This window comes from Semicossyphus pulcher, unplaced genomic scaffold, assembly GCF_022749685.1.
Source record: "Semicossyphus pulcher isolate SPU_LCO1_2020_fin unplaced genomic scaffold, fSemPul1.0.p SCAF_10, whole genome shotgun sequence".
Lineage (NCBI taxonomy): Eukaryota > Metazoa > Chordata > Actinopteri > Labriformes > Labridae > Semicossyphus > Semicossyphus pulcher.
This window is the reverse complement of record NW_027211604.1, coordinates 25302985-25317169: the sequence shown is the minus strand read 5'-3', so window position 1 is coordinate 25317169 and position 14185 is coordinate 25302985. Positions and strand designations below refer to the sequence as shown.

The window sequence follows — 14185 nt, the reverse complement described above, 5'->3', positions numbered from 1 at the left end:
AGCCGACTGCACGGACTCCTCTGTGGCCATATTAGGTCTGATCCTGAAACCAGCTCATTGTAAAGCTTTAGTGACCGGTGCCGTTCACATCAAGTTCACAGCCAGGTCCTCTGAGACTCGGTGAACTCTCTACCCCAGGAAGTGAAAGTTATATTTGGGAATCAAAACAGCGTGTCATGCACTGCTGACTGTACAAATGGTCCTAGGATGTTCCTCAGCATAAACAGTCGGGGTGCTGCGAGATGAATGGCGGAGCGGGGGATCTGGATTGTGTCTGCAGCTTTGTAAAGACTCCATTTGGCCCGGTCTCAGCCCATTTAGCCGCCATGTAGTCTTATCTGTGCTCCCCGACGCTGCGTGCTTATGCAACCCAAGAGCAGTCTGTCCCCTCGGGGCTTCAGTTTGTTTATCATTTTGAATGACTTTTTCAGCATTCCTCTGTTCAGTTAGATGAGAAAGAGATGGAGAGTGGTCAGGAAAGCAGGCCTCATTTATAACTGAATTCATCCCTTATGTAACCTCTTAGTTGTCTGTGTCGGAAACTGTCTCAATTCATGACAGAAACCTGGTCTGTTACAGCGGAGGGAATCACCACAAGCCCAGGGATATCATACTATTCCAATACTTCAGGAGAGGATGTGATGTTATTTATCCCCAAAGGAAAACGGTGTTATTGGATCGAACAGAGGCAGGCGAAGTTTTTTATTCTGCTCATCTCACTTCAGTCATTGTTATTGCAGCAAAAAATAGCTTTTTCGTTGATCTGGTTTTGGTTGCTCTGCACCGAAGTGATGTGCATATAACTATCCTCCTTCAAGCATACACTCTGTTTCACCAGTAACAATACTGTTATAAAAACCTACCATAAAATAACTTACTGCAGTCAACCCAACTGGATCCAAACATGATGGACTGCTGTACAAGTACCTTGTAAAAAGAACAGTTGAGTAACCCCCTTAGGCAGTAGGGGGATGTCTCGTTTTAACCAACTTTTAACGACCAATCAGGTTGACTTTGACACACAGGCTGTGTTTAAAATGCCATACTATACTAGCAGTACATACTGATGTGACCTAAATGTAGTTTGTAGTATGCAAACAGAAGCAAAGTTTACAGTATGCTAAAAATACCCGGATGTCGTACTGTTTCGGAAAAAATCTCCAGTATGCATCGGACCAGTCTGCCTCGCCTACTGTATCCCACAATGCAAAGCGCTGGAACGTCACAGCGGCAGTTGAAATGGCGGACACCAGCAGAAGAGCAGAAGAGGGCGCTATAGCTAAAGAAGCAGCTTTTTGCTCTTGGCGGGCTGTTGTTTACTTTCACTTTACAAAACCGGAAACTGGCGCCTGGCATTGCACACGGCAAAATAAATTGGAACAGCTCCGTACTACAGACTACCACCGAACGCAGTATGCAGTATGTAGTTTACAGTATATAGTATAGCATTTCAAACACAGCCATAGACTGTATAAAAAGATGGCCGACATGACAGCTCCCTAAAAGTGAAGCCAAACCCTCTCTATCGCCCCCTGCTGACTGGCTGCAGGTATAGGTCCACCTCCTCCATGTTAACAGATGGGACATGAGTCAAATTATAAAATCAAAATACAGGTCAAATAAATTTTTCTCAAACATGGTTTCTGTCATTATAGTTAGTTCTTATCATGCTGATTTATGTTCAAGTGTTCATTTTTCCGACAAGTTTACTTTTAATTAGCTACTTGATGCTGTAAAAAGGATGATTGACAGCTCTGTTGACCAATACGGCTCCTGCAGCCGATCTGTTCTGGATTGGCAGAGTAGAGGACGAACAGAGAGGAGACGTAACTAAAACAATCACTACAGTCATTGAAGTTTACATACCTGTGAACGTCTGCTTCAGACCAACACAAGAAGCTGTTCTGCTGTTAAACACGCCGGCGTGCGGGATCCTTGCTGCTTTTTACCAGTGAGTTAAGTGTGTTTTGGTTAGCGGAAGTGGCTACGGTGGCTCCACCTGCCGATCTCTACTGCGCAGCTCTGCCTTAAAAAAACGTCACCATCGCAAGATGGCAGCGCCTATCACGGGGGCTATTTTGGCTTCACTTTCGTACAATGAGAGTTGGAGACGCGTTGTCCATCTATATAAATAGATGGCTTTGACCCTTGACCTCATGTAGTAGACACATTTGATCATTCTAATACCAAAAAGTTACATTTCTTTCACCATGTTATTGAGTAATTTATATAATAAAAGACTGATACTAAGCTTTTATGTAACAATACAGTGTTGCCAGGCAAAATGTCTCGATACTATACAGTGTTGATTTTTGTCCCTCTACCCCTGGAACAATGTCTGCAGACACTCGTGTTAACAGTCTTTTCATGTGTTTTCCAGGCGCAGGGCATCCTCCAGGAGTACCTGTTAGCCATGACCACTGACGAGCAGCTCCTCAACCACACCGCGATGGTAAGACTTTAACTCCTCTTTTATGGTTTAACATAAAACCTGTGATGACTCTTTACATCTCTGCCTTTCTAAAATCAAAGGCCGACCTGCTGCCTGGCCCTCTCAGGTCATCCTTGATGTTTTTCTGCCTACCACGATTCTCACTGAGTTGTCCGTGCACCCTCAAGTCATATTACACAACTCTTATTCTTAAACACGCGGTCTGGTTGATTGAACGGTCTGTGAGTCAGCTCGCAGCCGGAGTCTCTTTTTACTCGTGAATCACCGAGCTGTTGACACCCAGCAGCTCCCTCTGCAGCCCCCTCCCTTTGTTTTGAGTACGTGTGGGCCTCACTCAGGACTAATGTATTTGATAATTACAGTCCATTAGCATTTGTGGCGGAGCGAGCCACAGCGCTCTCTGCACCGTGGACCCCGAACACATCACAGGAGCCTGAAGGCAGTTAAGAGCAGCAGAGGACGTGAAAAAAAAACAACATGGTGGGTGGTTCTGCTGAGCCGTTATCTAACACCTGTCAGGTTGAAAACACAAGCACAGGTGACTTGGCAGCAGTCAACACTATTATGACAACAATGATGCAAAGTCCAAGAGTAGATATGAAGAGGCTTAATTTAAAGGGGCAGGATAAATGTGTCTTCAAGGCTTCACCTCCTCTAATGGCCTGTTATTCTCTGATGACTTTATTACACCACAACACTCGTCTCACTGAGTCAGAAGCAACAATAATCTGCACTTCTCCCTGGCTTTTATTTATCCTGTTGTTCGCACAATTAAACACCAATAACAGTGAGAGATATCCGTGTTTTCGATATGACATTTGCAAAGAAATCGCCCACTAAACCCTCGGAGCACGTTAGCGCATTCAGCACCTACCGCTGTGTGTCGGAGCATTACCTGGAGCTGTGATGGAGCTCCGAGGAAATCACAGGCTGAAAATTACTTTTTTACGGTGTAGGAACTCCCAGCATTCAGAAATGACAAATTACTGAGCAGCCGTAGAGTTAAAGTGCAGGAGGGAGGATAATCTTTTATTTTTAAACCTAAAAATAAATCACGTTTGTCCCTCTGTGGAAACTCTTACTGGGAACAACAAACTATTTTAAGTACCCGGGAAGTTAGACTGTGAGAGATCAGCTGTCACATGTATATCTTCATGTTATATTTATTAAGTTAAAGCTACACTTATAATATTTTATATTAACAGAAGATCAGTTGACTGTGTGTGTTGTGAAAAGGGTCAGTTGTATTAACATTAGCACAGAGGGTTCTCATCTGACTATCTTTTTTTACTGTCTTGTTTATAACCGACAACTTCACTGTTTCGGTTTAGTCCCACGATTCTCATCAAGTTTATTTCCAGCCGCACAACAAACAAGCTCTGATAAACATACAACAAACAGCAGACAGAGTTAACAACAAGCTTTGCTGTTTGTAGTCTGAGTAATATGAACCAATCACGTATCAGCAGGCTGCAGCGTGTGCAGGAAAAACAGTCTGTGTTGAGAGCCAAAGCAGGAGGAACAAAATCCCTGACGACGATTTAGCTTCTTATTAATCTCTATAAACACACATCTGCAGCAGGTTCAGCTAACAATCTGTTGTAGATCTAAAATTCAACTTGAGTGACAAATTTGCTTGTACGCTGTGTTGGGAATTGTGATTAACATTTAGATCTCCCGACTTCCTCGAATGCATCACATCGATCTGACCTCCGTTTAACAAACGAGCATTTTAAAAGTAGATTTCCTCTCCTCTTGAGGACAGACCTGACAAAGCTTCATTCTTACTTGTTACTAATCTGCATAATGATTCAGCAAACTTCAGACCTTAATTTAAATTAAAGTTTGAGTTTAATTTAAGTTAATTAAAGTCAAAGTCAATCACAAGAAAAGTCAATCACAAGAAAAACCTTTTTCAGGTTCATATCGCTGAAGTCAGCCAGAGTGCAGCCTCTGTGTAACTTACTGTTTACAGTGAAACTGAGACTCAGCACAAACAGATCAACGGGCGCACCTCCGGAGGATTTAACGAACCAAGAAATGATCGCGTTCATTTTGCCGACATATCTCGAAGGATGAAACTCGCTTCACCTTTGATCTGAACACACGGTCACTTCTAAAGTTGCTAACTGGGCTGTAAACAAAGCAGCGCACAGAGAAGAAAGTCTTTGCTGGAAGTCGTTTATCACTGAACCTCTGGCTAAATGTTCACCATTGATCCCAGAGTCTATATCGTCGTCAGTGGCTATAGCCGATGGGTTCAGAGATTGACAACTAGCTTACAAAAAAAGAGTTAGATTCATCAGGTGTCCAGAAGCGACATGACTTCTCAGGAAAATGTCGCTTCATGTCTGTGTATAAAAGGACATTTTTGCTTTAAATAGTGTCACATGTCACAGTTGTGATTTACAACTTGCTCACTTTCAACATTACATCCCAACTTCACCACATCTCTTGGTTACCATTTAAAGAGGGGGTATTATGCTGTTTCACATTTTAAGACTTATATATATATATATATATATATAATGTTACAATGTTGGATATTCAGACTAAAGGTGGGTGAAGTTTTAGATCTGTAGGTAAAAGTATGTTGGAGTAATCCTCAGGCTGCTCAGCTCAGTCTGCAGGCTGCTGTGAACGCCAGGTTTCACACTGTTTTTACTACACGCACTGTGATGTCACACAGTGCAGCCTCAGCAGGCTTCCGAGAGCTGGCCAATCAGAAGAAAGTGGGCTTGTAGGGGCGGGGTCTCTTCTTAAAGGGACAGAGCTGACTGTGTCATTTCAGGCAGAGGCTGTATGAGGGCCTGCACAGAGCAGCAGTGTGAGAAACATGAGAAGTTTTTTTAACTGTGAATTATGCTAAGCTACTCCACAGGTATCACAGAGTGAAATATGGAGCTTGAAATTAGCATAATACCCCCCCTTTAAACTGTGTAGGTTTGAATAGCATAACTGAACCAGAATCATTTATGTGTACAGCAGCCGTCTGATGGGGGGATTACTATGATTTTATAACCTGGTCCCAGTTTTACATATTTAAGAGTCCTAATGACGAATAGGTACAGGAGGTTTTGGAATTGCTCCAAATAGATTATTATTAATAGTGAATTGCAGCAGCAACAAAAAAGGCAGCAATGGCTGCAGCAGTATCCAAATTGCCCGATCAAAGTATGTCCACACAAAGTGCTGGTTTGAGGAGGCTTTGGGATGTGATGTCCACCTGTTGCACATTGTGACCTCCTTATGACACACGCTCCACCACCTAGGACTATTTTTCTGATATTTTGAATTATGCGTAATGTTCATAATGCACCCTCTCACAGAAATGAAATCAGTCATTTCTGTAGTATTTCAAATGTTTCCCATTTCTGTTTTAAATCATTGATTACAACAAACAAGCAGCGAGAGACGTTTCCTCTGGCTTCTTATCAAAAGGAGGTTTTGTCCTGATAGTGGCACTCGAGGCACCAGAACCATACCCATGTTTATTTGGCTACACTCTTGTCATTGTTTTTATTCTCTGGAGAAAAACAGCAACAACTTTCTGATATCACCTGCACAAAGGCAGCAGAGAACAAAAGGACTGACACTTTGAATATTAGATAATATGATGTAAACTGTGCAGAAGCTTATGTCACCCTCAGTTCTCGTGTTTATCAGTACTCGGCATGCAGCACGGAGCACAGGGGTTTCTTCCCTCTGCTCCTTTGTCTCTCTTTTTCTTCTGTAATTCATTCACATCATCTTTTATTGTGCAGGCTCTGAAGAACATCGCTGCCATCAGCCTGGCCATCAATTACCCCAATAAATCTACCAAGCTCCTCAACATGTCTCCTTGAGGGAGCCAAAGGGAGATGGGAGGAGAACAACCTGAGAAAGGGGGGGGACACATCCTGACTCAGCTGGTTCACTTTGAATGAGGTGCAGAGAGACGGGGGAGTAAAAGGACCCCCCCTCCTCCACACCTGTAACCCTCTGCAGCACTCTGGACTCTGGAGCTGTGCAGGATTACACTCAAAGAGCACTTTCCACACTTACTCACAATCCTTTTTGCCTTAGGTGAATCCAGTTTATCAGCATGTGCGTTCACTGCAACTGGAACAATTGCGGGGTCTCTCTTTATTTTTATTTTTTTTTCTGTTTTTTATTACGTTTTTACTTGAAGATGCCGTGCTAAAGGACATGCCGTGTGCCAAATTAGCGACCTTCAAGGGGAAGTATGTTCCTTTCTGTCCTGCCTTTCTTCCTCCTAAACAGCAGCCACTCTGGGTTACATAGTTGATGACGGTGAAAACAGGTCACCTTGGCTACTTGAATGTCTCAGCGGACATGTAGAGCATCCTAAAAATACTGTCCAGGACGGAGGAGACTCATTAGTCACCATGGGGAGAAAGTACTGACCTACTAGCTCCTCCCGCGCCCTCTTTCCTTCCTTCCTTTAGTCTTTTAATCTACCTTCTCTTCCTACCTTTTTTACCTTCTTCCCTCTCCGACAACAGGAGCAGACTTTTTTAGGGCTCTTGTTGAAGGGTCGGATCAGTGCATAATCACAAACATCCTAAACACACACCTGATCTGACGACACCTGTTAAGCGCACTAAAACCCAACTTGAGACCTGATGACGGATCGATCGGGCCGCACAGGATTAACATGAAACTCACAATAGCCATAATCTCTGCATAGGATGAGAACTACAGCTGAGGGAAAACTGTGACGATACGATCGCGATGCATTCCTTCCACCTTATTCTACCAATGTGTTGAAGTATTTTCACTCCATTACTAGTGAACGAATGAATGATGTCAAACGAAAAACAGCAAAAAACCATGATGAGAAACCCAGACTCTCTTAAAGGCCTTCAGTTTTATCTCATTTATTTATTATTATTTTATCTTCTATTAATTAAGTTGAACTCTCACAGCAGAGACAGAAAGCTAAATCACATGATCATCTCCCCGTGCTTTTTTTTATTGTGATGAATGTGAGAAAACTTTAACGTACATCTGTAACAGAGCCCATTCCCACTGAATGCCACTAAACACGCCTGCCATCGACCACTTCTAAACATAAATGTGACTGTAAAATAGACACATCATCCCACTTATTCACAAAAAGTTTGATTATTTGCTACTGAATTACCTCATCTTTTGTAAGTACACAGATAATTGATGGTGTGATGCATCTCTAAATGTTTAATCACGTCACACTTCAGCCCACGTTTTTAAATCCATGTGTAGCCACTAGGGACGCACGATATCATCTGCATGTTATCCGTGTCTGCACGTTATGGCTTGAACATCGGCAGATATGTCATTTTTCTACCGATATTTTCCACCGATAAAACAACGCTTCAAATCTGCTCGATGATTCCCTAAAATAGCTCGACGTGATGCTGCCTGAAGGAAGGTGCAAGATGTCTGCGGTATGCCAGTTTGTTGCCCAAAACAATAAAGCCGCTTTCCCACTGGTCAAAAAACCTGCTAACACTCGGCTTTTTTGCTTAGTGGGAAAGGTTACAATCGGCATTCAGGCCCGGGACACATGACTGCAGTAGACCTGGGTAATTATCGCCTCAGCTCCGATCGGCAATAATGAGAACACGAAACCCATGTCGACATGCTGATCTCCGTCCCCTTTCCGGCGCGATGCTATGCTCCGTCAGTAACTTCTGCAACTCCTTGTTTTCTAAGCTACAAATCCACCCGTCTCCGTCTGAGCAGCGCTCGAACATCATTCCAAATTTGCCGGCGCTGAGTTTGATAAACAGACTGAATGAGTGATATCAATAAAGACCTAACCACCAAAACATCTTCAATGTCCCCAGCATGTTTGCGACGTCAGACGGTGACGCAGCAGAAAAAAGACCGACAGGAGGATACTTCACTGGCAATAGGAAAAGAGACAATCAGCATCTATAAGTGGGTCTTCCCGGGTCTGAAAAACCTGCGTCAACGCGCAGATTTTACATAGGAAAGGGGTAAAAGAGTAGGCATGATATCAATTCCACTACAGGGGACACTTAATGTTCTCTGCAATTAAGTGGAAAAAAACGTGCCTAATATATCGGTATCGAAATCGGCAAAAAGGATTTAAAAATATCGGCATATCGGATATCAGCAAAAAATTCAATATCGTGCATCCCTAGTCGCCGCACCCACAAATAAGCATCATAAGGCATCCAGTTTTGTACTTTGACAAATCTAAACATAAAAGAGAGGGAGGTTCTTTTCCAATCATTACGTATTATTTCCTTTTATTTGTAGGAAGTCACGGTGGTTTATACCAAAGAAACCAATCATTGTGAGCCATGAAACATCTCTGAAGCCGCTCCTGGTTGAGCTCCTTCTCTGTTTATCACATATCAAGATAGCGACCCTGTGAGAAGCCGGAGCGAGAGGAAAACCTTCAGACATCGTTCTGTTTTTGTTTTTTTTTACTTTCTGTTTTTACTTTCGTTTTAAAAAACGCGGTCTTTACGGAGGCCGCAGAATAGCTCGGTGGTTTTGTTTACACAGACATCAGCTGCAGCGAGGAGGGAGGGAGAGATACACACGGCCTCAGTTTGGCTTCTAAGACGCCTCACCTATCTACGACGTGCCTACGGTTAAAAATGAAGCAATCATAATTTAACTCATGTTAGCCGAATAGTTATTAATTCTATTTTAAAAAGAGAAATATATTGTTTAATTTGAAGGTTTTTGTAACTTTTTACTTTTAATGTTGGTTTCTTTTTTTGCGAGGATGCTTGATATTCGAGGCTGACTAATTTGAATGTACATATCTGTGAATATTAATTGCACAGGAGAAAGACTTTGATATCAACCCCTTACGAATATATAAACTTTATTGGGCACTAACAGACGGACACTTTGATTCTGATTTTGTATGCATGGCACATTGAAGGTTAAAAAAATAAATATATATACTGCTTGGGTTGAAATGTGATCCATTTCTAATAAAAATAGAAATGACTTAACTCCTGTCGTCGTGTTTTTTCTCGCTGTGGATTTCTGTGCTGCAACAAATAACGTATTGATCAGTGAGTCTGCATTTATTAGAGCCCACACACTCACTCCCTGCAGAAACTGTACTCAGTGATCCATCAATAGTTCCCTCTCTCTGCTTGCAGCTCTTTCTCCTCTAAGGAAACTTGTACATCTCCTGCACTTTAATACAAACATCCCACATACGCAAGAAAATAGATCCTCTGCTATTTCTCTATTTGTCCAAGCAGAACCTGATGTTTCCTGTTTGTTTAGTCTGTTTGTGCACACACTGTGTTTCACCTCAAAGCCCTCCCAGCTCCTGGTCCTCCTCCCCCCCTGCCTGTGGTGTGGAGTCTCGGGGACAGAGCTGATGATGGGAGCGATGATCACTGGGGCGATAATGACATCAAATGCAGGAAATATTCAATAAGGCCTCCAGATGATTCAGTGCCCCCCTGCGCCAGCAAAAGCCCCCACACTGAGGGTGAGTCAGCTCTCCTGCCTCCCCTCCTCCTCCTCCTGCTGCCTCCCCCCCACCTGCTCTGCTCCTGCCTCTTTTTTAACTCTGGATCCCCGAGCTCTCATTTCATCAAGGTGAAAAGAAGCAGCAGTGAAGGCAGACAGATAACAAGAAGGCTTAGACTAACTGTAATGTAATGATGCTCTGAAGCGCAGTGATTGTGGTTTGAGCAACATCTTTCCCATTACAATGAAGTCACTCAATTCTGTGAGCGTGCAGTATTAGATTGTCCTCACAGAATGAAACTTCTTTGATCAACACATAGACACACTTTGTGGGTCAACCTTACTTCAGATCTTACAGATAGATTGTGAAATATAAGCTGAACAGTTATTTACTTTTTGTTTCTGTGTCATGCCAAACATCGGGCCCATCCCACGTCGGATTATAAGACACCACTTACAAAAAGGCAAGTTTATTTATAAAGCACCATTCATACACAGAGCTATTCAAAGTGCTTTACACAGTTAAACATTAAGAACAGTAAGAGCTTTAATTGAAATATGACATTCAAACAAAAAACATTGAAATATAAGATCAGGTCGGGCCAGAATAATGCAGATATGCTTAAAGCTCCTGTGAGGAACTTTCGGTTTGTGTTGGTTTTGGCGCCCCCTGTGGACAAAGCCGTACCTCTGATCTCTTTGCTGATTTTGTCCTGTACATGTTTAAGTGGTGGTTTTTAGGAAACTTATATGTGCTTATATGTTCTTTTAAATTAGATATTTAATGTAACATTCAGAACAAATCTGACACTGAAAAAAACATTATATATGTATATAAGTTTTGATCCGTGACTTACGTTATCAGCAATAAATGATGAGTTAAACTACAAGATACTATTCAGCACTTTTACTGTTCTAGTGCAAAATCAGTCATACAGGTATCACTCCGCTGACGTATCACTTGGCCTATAAACAGGTACAATGACCCCTGTATCATTTAACAAATTAGTTCAAATTGTATTTCCTAAATACGGGAATAACATATTCTTTTTCCAAATACATAACAATATATTAATGTAATAAAGAAAATAAAAAATAAAAAGACATGTAGCCTAAATAGCAAATAGCCAAAATGAATTAAACAATTTGTGAAAGTATAAAAACTCATTTTATATAATTTTGTTATCCTGATATTTATATAAAATTGTGTTATATTTATTTAACATCATACCTTTTTCATATTGTCAAACCTCCCTGTTTAGCTAGCACGCTCAACAGTGCTAACAGTTAGCTTATTTAGCCAGCTAGCATCTGTTTGCTAGAGCAACAGCGTCAAACTCACTTTAAATTATATTTCTAGCTGCTTCTGTAAAAAACAAACAAACACGGTACACAGACACAGACAGAGCAAACATCTCATTTTATTTATTTAGCTTTTCGATATTGCACATGCTAACATTGCATACTCAGCTTGCTAACTAGCTAAGCGGTTATGTGAGCTTTGTTTATTACTCAGATTCATCAGCCACCTTAACACTAAAGATGTAGTCTTTCAGAGGCTAGCTAACACTCCTGTCTGTCTGTCTGTCAGCGTTAGCATAACTCCTATTGCTGAAGGAAAGTTAAAGAATAGATTCATATAAAGCTTGTTGTAAGAGTCCATATATGCAGTGAACACAACAGCAACATCATGTCTCCTTCATTCACTCCATGCTCTCTTTCAGCTGTTTACACTTATGAATCACAAACCACCATGTGAGCTTCACATGAATCATGTTTTAATGTTTTCCAAGATGTTGCCTTCAGCGGTTCCACAGCTCCAGCACGTTGTCCTGAATTTATTGTTATGCCTTCCCACTTGTCTTACATAATTTTCCTGTAAGATCATTCACATAAATTAGACAACTGCAGTAAGACTGTTATTATGAAGGTCATCTGAGGGACAAGCTCCCCATTCGAAGTAGCTACATCCTTTCTGTCTCTCCTCCTTCCTACCCCTGTCGAGTCACCAGACATGCTGCAGTGCTGCTTAGTGTGTCATTTACTTCATCATGAAAGCAAACAATTAATCCTCCTTTTTCTGACTAATTATGTATTCTGGTATGATGCCGCCTGTCACCAGTGCAAAACACCATCCTCAAAACTCCAGTTTTGTGTGGCAGTGACCTTTCCTCTGGGAGGTAATCATCTGTTTAACAAAAATGTTGTTCAGCTTTTTACTTCCTTTGGATGGAAAGCTGAAGAGAGACAGGAAAAGTAGTGATGAGAGAGAGGGGGTGACATGCAAAAACTGAACTTTTGTTTGTTCAACCACTGACTGAACAAAGATAGACGACATAAAGACAGACGAAAAGGCAAAGATCCCTCATGTCTGCTCAGTCTGCAGCAGAACAGCTTTTTGTGTTGATCTGAGGCACACACTCTATAAATAGGTGGACGACATGACAGCTCCCTAAAGTGAAGCCAAACCCTCTCTAGCGCCCCCTGCTGACTGGCTGCAGTATAGCTCATAAAGCCCGCCTCCTCCATGTTAACAGATGGGACATGAGTCAAACTATAAAATCAAAATACACGTCAAACACATTTTTCTCAAACATGGTTTCTGTCATTATAGTTAGTTCTTATCATGCTGAAGTGTTCATTTTTCTGACAAGTTTACTTTTAGTAAGTTATTTGATGCTGTAAAAATGATGATTGACAGCTCTGTTGACAAATACGGGTCCTGCAGCCGATCAGTTCCTGATTAGCAGACGCATTAAAGTAAACTCAGAGAAATTAACACTTGGACATAAATCAGCATGATAAGAACTAACTATATACTTTATGAGCTATACTGCAGCCAGTCAGCAGGAGGCGATACAGAGGTTTTAGCTTTACTTTTGGGGAGCCGTCATGTCGTCCATCTTTTTATACAGTCTGTAGGTCAAACCATACAACAATGAGACGAAGAAACACTCAGCATATCAGGGAATGGATATGAAAATATATTAAAAGGACAACACAGATTTTGCACAAGAACCTATGATTGAGTGCATTGTTGTCATTATTAACTAATCAAATGACATTTCTTTGCCGTTATTGTGCAACAAGCTCGCTAGCTTTAGCTATTAGAAGAAATCCTGAATCCAAAGTCTGTTATTAGTGATTCCCCCTTTTTGTATTTCTGATCATACAACATTAAACAGACTCGCGCTCTCCTGCTGAGCGTTCACGTTCACAAATGTTTCACGTGTCCTCTCCGGTCATTCCTCAACCTCTTCTTGTCCTCGTTTACCTTTGACCCCCTCTGAACCCACCGTCCCTGCAGATGAAGCTGCTGCCACGCTGGAGGAAACTCCTCCTCACCTTGTCATAATGAGACCTACTTCCTGTCGCCCTCCGGGGACACGAGGCCGGTGTGGGTCAGCTCTCGTGAGGCTCGGGGATAATTGGGTATTTTAAACAATCCAGTGAGAATAAGACACACGGAGGCCCTGCACCCGTATTTAGCTGCTGCACACACGCTATTGTGTGATTGCACCGGGAGAGAGGAGCTCGGTGTTTTTGATCTAATTTCTCGCCTGTCTCTATCTGGGTTAGAGGCGGGCTGTAATCGGAGCGGCCACCTGAGGCAGCCGGAGAAGGTGGACTGTAATGGATATCAGGGGGGTCCAACATGATGGCAGCGGTGCCGGGCCTGTTAGCTCATCTGGATCATTAAGAGGAGGGCAGTGTGTGACTAAGAGGAGGTATTGGCTGTAATGGACCCTGCGGTGCCCAAATATTTATTCCTGGCCGGGGAGGGAAACTGGTCATCCACAGGCAGAACGAGCTCGAGGACAGAACGGCCTACTCTGAGCCAAGGAGTGAACGGACAACACTTAACGTTTGGATGACTGTTATTCATTTTATTTTATTTTACTTATTCACAAATGACCACACTTATTTATTACAGCAGCTTTTACATTCACAGTGTCACCAAAACAGGTGATGGTAAATCAGCTTTACTGTAACGTAGCCCTTCTAATATCATTCAGTTCAGTTTCTGCATCTTAACCAGTCAGTCTCATCAGCCGGCTGACAGGCACCAGTTAAAAACATGTTGGAACTGGACATAAAAAAACAATGCTCACTGAGATTAAACCCGTCTTTATGGATTATATTCTGTATGCATGAGGAGACGTGGACGCAGTGGTGGACGTGGGGTCCTTTCATTCCAATGTAAGGTGGTCATTACACGTGTAGCCAAAAACAACATGACACAGTTCTACCAGAGAGCGTCTGCGCTGTGGCGTC

General features: G+C 42.2%; 1 protein-coding gene across 1 annotated transcript in view; it reads left to right on the top strand.

The window, feature by feature from the left end:
- zzef1 (zinc finger, ZZ-type with EF hand domain 1) overlaps nt 1-9400 on the top strand; it is a 43459-nt gene extending 34059 nt beyond the window's left edge. Inside the window, exons 53-54 of the mRNA XM_069669475.1 lie at nt 2381-2452; nt 6217-9400. Of these exons, the coding sequence (XP_069525576.1) occupies nt 2381-2452; nt 6217-6297 (153 nt within the window). The 3' untranslated portion in view covers nt 6298-9400. The remainder of the gene's footprint in view (nt 1-2380; nt 2453-6216) is intronic.
- Nucleotides 9401-14185: the final 4785 nt, after the last annotated feature.